Here is a 9,838-nt window from a genome sequence, read left to right as displayed (position 1 = left end):
CCCCCCCCCCCCCCCCCCCCCACCCCACTCCCCTGTCTTCTTCTTCTTCTTCTTCGCTCTCAGATTCTCTCTCTCTATATATAGATACATTAATACTACATTGTGTTGATTCTGTATACTCTGTATCTTGTGTATTGTAGTTTTAAGTGTAGTGATTTATAAAATGGATCCTCCGATAATCAATGAGGCGTCATTTTCGGCGGCGAATCCGGCGGCGTACAGCCTGGCGGAGATTTGGCCGTTCACGGCGGCGGGGAACGGCGGCGGCCACGTCGGAGGTGGGTTGGGCCTGAGGATGTGCTCGTTTCCTGGACTTGCGGAGGCCGCCGCCAACTCCGTCGACGAATCGACGGTGACGGAGCAGAGCGGCAGCCGCGGTAATGTCGCCGGCGAGAGGAAGAGGAGAGGCGTTAACTCCGGCGACGAGTCTTCCAAGGTTGTCTCCGCTAATGATTTGGTAATTCTCCTTTGGCTTCTAATCCAATTTTATTTTATTTAAAAAAAATATTCCTTATATTTTTATTTGTTTAATTTCTTATTTTTCTGCTGGTTAATTAATTGTTCTTTTATAACTGAAGGTAATATGTAGTTTTGGATTTTTTTTTTTTAATATTATAAAGTTATTATTTGGAAAACTTTCCTGAACTGTGGTAAGATCACTTTATGGTTAGATTAGATCCTTGGCTATGATTTTCTTGAAGTTGTTATCTTCGTGACTTTTATGATTTAATAATATGTTTTTGAATCATAGTTTTTACCTAATCTGACCTTATCTAAGTGCAATTTGTCAATGTTTGCGGCTGACTTTTGTTTTTGTTTTTGTTTTTGTTTGTGGATTACTGAAATAATTTTTTAACAGCATGTTTTCCTATGATCTCCTAGGTTTGGATTATGTTGTGTCCAGCAGATTAGGTTCTTTTGTTTTATCCAAAGGAATTTCATGGGTAGTGAGTGACATTTGACTATTTGATCCTTGTATCTGCAGAATGAGTGTAGTGATAAGAGGATGAAAGCATCAGAATCCAAAGACGAAAATGGCGGGGCGAAGGTGGAAGCAGAGTCGAGTTCTCGAACAGTTAGCAAGCCGGCTGAGCATAGCAATAAGCCCGAGCCGCCTAAAGATTACATCCATGTTAGGGCGAGAAGGGGGCAAGCTACTGATAGTCATAGTTTAGCAGAAAGAGTAATTCTGTTTATACATACTCTTCTCTAATTTTAACAGTTACCCGAATTTGCTAAACTAGTTTTTGACTCGAAGTTGTCTGTGTCGTTGGCAGGCTCGGAGGGAAAAGATTAGCGAGAGGATGAAAATTCTGCAAGACTTGGTTCCCGGATGCAATAAGGTAAGCGGTTTTTTGATCTTTTACGGTCTTTAGTTTAAGAGTTAGCAGGTACGATGATCTGTACTAAAACTGATGAGAAAATGTTTTACTATATCTTATCTTATACCATTATAAGCTGTGGAAATTTGTTGAGATGATTTGTAATGTATATGTGAACAGGTTATCGGAAAAGCCCTTGTTCTTGATGAAATCATCAATTATATCCAGTCACTACAGTGTCAAGTTGAAGTAATTCTTCTCATCCTCCCATCTTCTTGTTATTTTTTATATGGAGTGTCTTATTACGTTCTTTCGGGTTGAATTTCCAGTTCTTGTCGATGAAACTTGAAGCGGTCAATTCAAGGATGAACCCGACTTTAGAAGCGTTTTCTCAGAAAGATGTAAGTTATTACTAACGAGTTAATCACAAACTTCATTGTCCTTGATACCTAATTTGCTTCCGAGACACCTTGGCTAAACTTATGATGCTCGATTAAGTAACACTAATGAAATTTTAGTTATAAGCAATCTTTACGGTTAAATCTTCCATATACTCTGTCCTAACAGTGGATACAAAAACATTAAAACTCTAGCAAAAGGACTGATTGGTGAAAGCTTATTGCTAGTTTTTGGATTCATAGATGTCATAATGATTTGGCGTTACGTTTTTAAATTATTCATTTCAGAAAGTTGAGAATTTTTGACACGATTTGAGTTTGCAACCCTTGCTTTTTTGTAATTTGGGGCCACAATAAAGTGCATAATGTACTTGCTGCTCTTTTTCCCCACCTTTCACTTTGCACTCTCTTGTTTGGTCATGTCATATTCAGCTATCATGCGTTTTTTGTATTTTCCGACTGTTGATTGATGGTTGCGGGGGGATAGAAGTGGAAATAAGTATCCAATGATTGCGTAAACGAAAAAACTTGTACTGTAATTCGTGTTGTTTTAGAATTATTCCCGTATGACTCGATTTGTAACGTTTGTTTACCAAGAAACCGATTCAAAAGGCTTCTGCAGTTGTGTCTGATTTATGAAGTAAATGTGATGTGTTCAGCTTGCGCCAGAAGGATTTGACGCCCCGAGAATGCTTTTAAATACGCAACCACCGAGGGAGTATACACAAGAAACGCAGCACCCCGAGTGGCTCCATATGCAGGTTGGTAGCAGCTTCGAGAGAGCGACATAACAACAGGTACCCGATGAAGCAGAGAGTGGCTCGAGCGTTCTAGTCTCCCGATTTGTGTATCCAGAATTACATGCCTAGTAGAAGTTGAACTTATTTTTATTTGTTGTATGTATTAGTGTATGTACTGAATTGAGTTGTGCTGTGTTGTATTGTTATTTAAGCCAGTCTTGACTTAATGCAGCAGTTTGATGTAGTTGTAGGGATTATTGTACTTGTTCCACAAATATAGAACATCAATAACATCTTTATCCTTTCTATTACATCTGGTTACCTAGCTTAAAGTTTCAATCCTTAATTTTTCCTACCTCGTTTATTGCAGAAATTGTTTGAGGCTGTGAGCATAAATATAATATAAACATAAATGTGCAGTCCAACTATCAGCTTAGGCTTTTAGTTGGATGGAGCACATGATTCAATTTGGTATCAGAGTTTCGAATCTCCGCGCCACTCGAACAAAATTGCGCAGTCCAACTATCAGCTTAGACTTTTAGTTGGATGGGACAAATGATTCAATTGAGGCTACATCTTGGTATGTTGGAGGGATGTTCAAGATTGGGAGAATGAGATAGATCATGATCTTATGAACCCCCTCTCAATCTCTCTTCTTTTTACTTTCATGCTATGATGAATATATTATTTTTGTCTAAATCGGGTCGTGGTGTGAATTTGTGCAAGGATGACAATTTTACCTATCTTAGTGAAATTTGAGTCCCTATCCTAATGAAGACAATGATGAGTATAAAATTCAGAGAACAGGGGACGGGGCGGAACCCCTCCTCACCCACCCAGCCCCCAATTATTATACACATTAGCAACATAATTTACAATTCCTCTTAAGGGTGTAAATGTACATGCAATTGGTATAATATTCACACACATACATTATTACGGAGTATTAATTTATATTTAAATTATTATTAATTTGGTTAATTATGATTTTTTAATTGAAAATTGAAAATTTTAAAATCTTTAATCAACATAATTCGGTTATTGATGGAAATTATTTCAAACCATTAAACTAAGTCTATGCGGGCAACAATCCTATTTTCTAATGTTATAACAAACTAACAAGTTAACTTTTTTTACTTCTAATATTTTCATATTCAATCATTTAGTTTCAATTATTAAATGTAACTCACATATGAGACTATCTCATAGATCCTTCCGTGAGACAGATCAAATTAATATAAAAATGTAATACTTATATTAAAAAATGTAATACTAATCAGAAATAAAGTGTTTGTTACTTATAAGAGAAAGTGTAATATTTTTTTTTTAAAAATGTAATATTTTAAAATCAAAGTATTTCATTTGAGAAAGCTTAGAAGCTAATGAATGAATTTGTTTGTTTTGGAAAAAAAGAAAGAAAAGAAAATAAGGGTGGCGTAACATTGGACAAATTATATCATGGACCAGAGTCTACCTTGTCTTGCATGGTAGATCTTAGTTCAAAAATAATTTTTAGATTCTGTATTCTGTAGATGAAAGTTTCTTTACTTGTAATTATCATATTATGTATTAGCAATTATTAAGTTATTTGTTTATATTTAGAGAAAATTTTAAATACTACGGAGTAATTGAAAGTACATAATTTCATGCTATAACAAATTATTAACAATTGGTGACACTGGCGGCCCGGAAAGGGGGCATTTCCATGTGTTAAAAAAGGAAAAATGGTGTTACGTGAATTACTAATTTGGGCATTCATTGAACTTATACACGGAGAAGCCACCCCGCATTAATCATTACATTTCAATTCCATCAAAATCCCCGGCCACCACTTCTCCGCCGTCTTCCGCCGCCTCCCTCCGGCATCCACCACCCCCGATGTAGTCGTCTTCTCTTCAACCCGCCCTGGGTTCAATCTCAGCTGGCTCTCTCTCTCTCTCTCTGCCCAATCATCAACCAAACCAAACAATATTTCTCCATCAATATGCTTTCTTCTTCTTCTTCTTCTTCTTCTTCTTCTTCCTCTTCTTCTTCTTCTTCAGCTCAGCAGAAGAAAAAGGCTCTTCACTCCCTCCTCGCCTCCAAGCTCACCCACCTCAAAATCCCCGAATCCGCTCCCGACCCAGACCTCGAATTCTCCGAACTCTTCAGCCCACTCGCCGCATCTTCCCCGCACTTTCCAGGAGACCCACAAGTTATCCACAGCCGCTCTCACTCCTTTCTCGGCCCTTCCCCGCGCTTCACCCTCCCTAAACCCCTCCCTTTCCCTTTCCACCAAGAAATCGACTCCGAAGGGGAAAACGACACCGAAAAAGATATAGCTGCTGTTAACAATAATAACAATATTGTTGAAAATAATGATTTGGGGGTCCGAAAGATTGGACCCGATGACTTTGAGATCTTGAGGGTGATCGGGAAAGGCGCTTTCGGGAAGGTGTTTCAGGTGAGAATGAAAGGGCGGAGTGCAACAGAGGGCGATGGAATTTTCGCCATGAAAGTTATGAGAAAAGATACGATTATCAAGAATAATCATGTGGATTACATGAGGGCGGAGAGAGATATTCTCACCAAAGTTGTTCACCCTTTCATTGTTCAGCTTAGATACTCCTTTCAGGTAATACTAATCATTACATGCCTACTTAGTACTTATTCCATTCATTAAAGTTTAAAAGTGTTTATTCTTCTGGCTTGAATTTCAATAACACTACAGTACTTATTTGAAAGTAATGTTTACTGATAAGTTGCTTTTAAGCCTAAATGGGTCACTCTGTGATTGGATATGGCTTCATTTAGTCAGTAAAAAGAAAGCACCCATTATACATCTCAAATTGATTAAGAACAAAGTTCTTGCCTTGCTTCATCTAGTCTGTCTTAGTTAGACTTAATGTTGAATCAAAGTGTTGGGTAGAGGCCGGTAAAGGCCAAGTTTTGCCCCTGTGGCTGGGGATTGTTGGCGGAAGTCGGTAAAGCCATTAAAGGGGCAAGTCCAGCACCCAACGTTTTGAAAATGTGTGGCAGCCTTCGCTACGAGTTATAGCTTTTGGCGTAGTGATAAACGCTTGATCCTAATAAGTGGTATCAGAGTCAGGTCACAAGTTCGCTTGATCTTAATAGAAAGGGACACTGAAAGAGAGAATTTGCCTACTGTATGGATTATTTGCATTGATTCTGATTACAGATTGAAGCCTTATACGAGGTAATAGTATTATTCGTATGTTAAATCCGGCTCTGCGAATATTTTATGAATATTTGTAGCAGGATCCATAAGTAGTGTGCATAACTGCAAGTGCATACATGATACATGTCTGTGTATTAAGGGAGTATACCAAAAAAACAGTTTGTCCTTCATGTATAGAGTATGATTATTCTTTTGGGGTTGTGTTTCTCTACAAGCCTAGCCGTAGAATTGGCTCTTCTCTTCCTTTAAAAGCAGGAAAAATCAGTGTACTTCATATGCTACTATTCTGAATTACCCAGGATTGATTGTTCGATTCTTGAAAAAGATTGAAGCCATAAATGATCTAACAGTGTTATCATTAATACATTTCTATCATGATGGACTTCACTATTTTATTTTTTAAAAAATTAAAAATTAAAAATTAAATTGCAGACAAAGTCAAAGCTGTACCTGATCTTGGATTTTATCAATGGAGGGCATCTGTTTTATCATCTATATAGACAAGGGATATTCAGGTAATGTTCACATTTCTTTTGCGTGACATAGTGATGATTTGCGTGTCAATTCGTTTTAACTTATGCTTTCGGTTATGTATTGGGTAGTGAGGACCAGGCGAGGGTTTATACTGCTGAGATAGTGTCTGCTGTATCACATCTTCACCAGAAAGGGATTGTGCACCGAGATCTTAAACCCGAAAATATTCTCATGGATGCTGATGGGCATGTAATCGCCTTGCCCTCGCACTCGTTTCTGCAGTATCATACATGATACATTTGCCTAAATAAGAATGATCCCGATCACTTTGTTTCTAAATTTATCATCTCTGCACAGGTCATGCTAACTGATTTTGGACTGGCTAAGGAGATCGATGAATCAAGTAGATCAAATTCAATGTGTGGAACAACAGAATACATGGCCCCGGAGATTTTATTATCCAAAGGACACAACAAAGATGCTGATTGGTGGAGCGTTGGGATACTTTTATATGAGATGCTGACCGGTCAGGTAATACTCTCTGCATTGAGCTCCTTGATACAATTGTTTTGTGTTTGTAAGTTGTAACCTTCTTTATTTCGTTTTTTATTTTTTTGGTACATCAGACATCTAATCTAGGAATCTAGGATTACCTTATGAGTTTCTAGTATCTCCTCATGTCACGGGGCTTCTAATGGCAAGGCAGTTCCTTTTGGCTCAGCTTGCCCAATATTAGCCGAGAAGTCTAGCATATCTATTTGCCTTGTAGTAGATGAGTCGAACCCATTTTCGTAAGGCCAATGTGTTTTGAAGTAGTGATAAAAACGAAGGTTTTTGTGATAAATTATAGGCTAGTTCATCATGTTTATAGTATCTGCAATTATAAATCTTCTCATTCCTGAACCTAAACAGCAATTGTATCACTCGAAACAATTATGGTATGAGCTCTAATTGCAGCATTTTGAAAACGATTCTCCTCTTTCAGCCTCCATTCACACACTCCAACAGAAAGAAGCTTCAGGACAAGATCATCAAGGAGAAAATTAAACTTCCGCCACGTCTGACCAGCGAAGCCCACTCTTTGCTGAAAGGAGTATGTTTCTTACGTTTTTCTGAATTCTGTACAGTAACTCAGTGGCTCAGCAGACAGGGTCAAATTTCCGGGGGATCTGTCCACTTTGGGCATAATCCCTACATTGCCCCAAATACTGCCTATTAAACCAGTAAGCACTAAATTCCGTTTTCTAATGTTAATTTTTTGTTGTTGTTGTTGTTTCATTAGTTGCTACAAAAGGACCCGTCTACAAGGCTAGGCAGCGGGGCTAGAGGAGCCGATGAGATCAAGAGTCATAAATGGTTCCGAGCAATCAATTGGAAGAAAATCGAAGGCAGAGAAGTGCGGCCAACGTTCAAGCCTGATGTGAGTAGCAGTGACTGCACAGCCAATTTCGATAAATGTTGGACTACGATGCCACCGGATGACTCGCCGGCTGCTACACCAACTGCAGGAGAACACTTCCAAGGTTACACTTATGTTGCACCTAACCCTTGGCTCTCTTCTATCAATGAATGAGTTTGTATTTTGATCAAACATTCTTGTATAACACAAAAACAAACATTTGTATGTAGCTCTTCATTCTTTTGCATACTCCATTGTTGAACAGCTGTGCAAATATGTATCCCAAATACAACTCATATAGTTTTGATTACATGTCAAACTTTAATAGTTGGGCTTTCAAGTATCTTCCATTCATGGTATTCCAAAATGGGGGGAGTTTCTGTCTTTGGGTGAGGAGGTGCAAAAAGAGACTAAAGACCACCATCTATGGGAATCGAACCTACAACCACGTGGTTAAGATGGCTTACGAGCTAAGATGGCTTAATAATTTACAATTATTGGTCGTACTATAATTCGTTTCACTGGGGAGCGTTACGAGCTAAAAGAAAACAATTTACAACAAATCATCTCTTTTTGCAATTAAATCTAATTTAATTGTCCTTAGTATGTGTTTGTGTATATAGGATGAATCCTATTCAAAGTGTTGCTCCTGTGAAAAATAGGGAGTAATCTTAACCATAGACTACTATTGATCAGTTGGACCAAAATAAGTGCGCTCCGATCTCTTTTAAATATTAATAAGAGCTTTTTTTTTTCTCTCTTTTGCAAACAATCTTCTATGGCATCCTTTGCAAACCTATGTTTCCTAATTACCATTGTCATCTTTTCACAACTTTCTTCTGCTTTCTCTGTTGCTAAAAAGAACGTTAAATTTGTGAACTAAAACTTGTTGATTTAAATATAAAATCTAAACTATAAGAACTAAAACATGATGTTAAATTTGTATAGTTGTGATCATGCATAGTAAATTTTTTATCTGTCGAACATTGTGTTCTATTATCAAAATCTCATTGGCCACTTAAACAAAAAGCGCTTAATAGTAGTTCTTAAATATAAATATAGTATTTTACGGGCTATAATACGTGCATTGCGCAACAAAACTAATACCAAATATGAAAATTAAAATAAATAAATAATATAGCTAAAATATAAATTAATTATTTTCAACTTGAGAGTTTACGCAATATAATGGTGTTACACAATGTATGAATTTATATGTTTTACGAGCTCAATTTTTCTCATACATGAAGTTTTATATATTCTTACAAATTTTACTTGCATGATATCATATTCGCCATCTGTGGGGATCGAACCCACGACCACGTGGTTAAAAGCCACATGCTCTACCACTGAGCTAAAATGGCTTAAACTTTTACAATTATTGGTCATACTATAATACGTTTCACTGGGGAGCGTTGCGAGCTAAAAGGAAACAATTTACAACAAATCATCTCTTTTTGCAATTAAATCTAATTTAATTGTCCTTAGTGTGTATTTGTGTATATAGGATGACTCCTATTCAAAGTGTTGCTGTTGTGAAAAATAGGGAGTAATCTTAACCATAGACTACTATTGATCAGTTGGACCAAAATAAATGTGCGCTCCGATATCTTTTAAATATTAATAAGAGCTTTTTTTCTCTCTCTTTTGCAAACAATCTTCTATGGCATCCTTTGCAAACCTATGTTTCCTAATTACCATTGTTATCTTTTCACAACTTTCTTCTGCTTTCTCTGTTGCTAAAAAGAACGTTAAATTTGTGAACTAAAACTTGTTGATTTAAATATAAAATCTAAACTATAAGAACTAAAACATGATGTTAAATTTGTATAGTTGTGATCATGCATAGTAAATTTTTTATCTGTCGAACATTGTGTTCTATTATCAAAATCTCATTGGCCACTTAAACAAAAAGCGCTTAATAGTAGTTCTTAAATATAAATATAGTATTTTACGGGCTATAATACGTGCATTGCGCAACAAAACTAATACCAAATATGAAAATTAAAATAAATAAATAATATAGCTAAAATATAAATTAATTATTTTCAACTTGAGAGTTTACGCAATATAATGGTGTTACACAATGTATGAATTTATATGTTTTACGAGCTCAATTTTTCTCATACATGAAGTTTTATATATTCTTACAAATTTTACTTGCATGATATCATATTCGCCATCTGTGGGGATCGAACCCACGACCACGTGGTTAAAAGCCACATGCTCTACCACTGAGCTAAAATGGCTTAAACTTTTACAATTATTGGTCATACTATAATACGTTTCACTGGGGAGCGTTGCGAGCTAAAAGGAAACAATTTACA

At 36.7% G+C, this 9,838-nt stretch overlaps 2 protein-coding genes and 2 non-coding genes across 5 annotated transcripts; 2 read left to right on the top strand and 2 right to left on the bottom strand.

Annotated features, from left to right (window-relative positions):
- The first annotated feature begins 63 nt into the window (after positions 1-63).
- LOC115996265 (transcription factor BHLH089-like) lies at positions 64-2,771 on the top strand. Of its 2 annotated transcripts, none has more exons than XM_031235435.1 (6): positions 64-436; positions 986-1,183; positions 1,278-1,343; positions 1,503-1,571; positions 1,652-1,723; positions 2,380-2,771. In XM_031235435.1, exons 1-6 carry the CDS (start codon positions 164-166, stop codon positions 2,509-2,511), a joined length of 810 nt encoding a protein of 269 aa, XP_031091295.1. In that variant the 5' UTR covers positions 64-163; the 3' UTR covers positions 2,512-2,771. The 2 variants fall into 2 exon arrangements, with proteins under 2 accessions (XP_031091295.1, XP_031091294.1); XM_031235434.1 differs by having other exon boundaries at positions 72-457.
- Positions 2,772-4,178: 1,407 nt separating this feature from the next.
- LOC115997149 (serine/threonine-protein kinase AtPK1/AtPK6-like) lies at positions 4,179-7,851 on the top strand. Its single transcript, XM_031236655.1, has 6 exons — positions 4,179-5,074; positions 6,071-6,153; positions 6,241-6,361; positions 6,470-6,643; positions 7,098-7,205; positions 7,395-7,851. The coding sequence occupies exons 1-6, from the start codon at positions 4,445-4,447 to the stop codon at positions 7,683-7,685; spliced, it is 1,407 nt and encodes a 468-aa protein (XP_031092515.1). The 5' UTR covers positions 4,179-4,444; the 3' UTR covers positions 7,686-7,851.
- Positions 7,852-8,803: 952 nt separating this feature from the next.
- TRNAK-UUU lies at positions 8,804-8,875 on the bottom strand. The gene has a single exon. It is a non-coding gene; the product is annotated as a tRNA-Lys (tRNA).
- An 813-nt stretch (positions 8,876-9,688) lies between these two features.
- TRNAK-UUU lies at positions 9,689-9,760 on the bottom strand. Its single transcript has one exon. It is a non-coding gene; the product is annotated as a tRNA-Lys (tRNA).
- Between the last annotated feature and the right edge of the window lie 78 nt (positions 9,761-9,838).

Source organism: Ipomoea triloba, chromosome 11 (genome assembly GCF_003576645.1).
Source record: "Ipomoea triloba cultivar NCNSP0323 chromosome 11, ASM357664v1".
In the NCBI taxonomy this organism is placed as follows: domain Eukaryota; kingdom Viridiplantae; phylum Streptophyta; class Magnoliopsida; order Solanales; family Convolvulaceae; genus Ipomoea; species Ipomoea triloba.
This window is presented reverse-complemented; position numbering and strand designations above follow the sequence as displayed.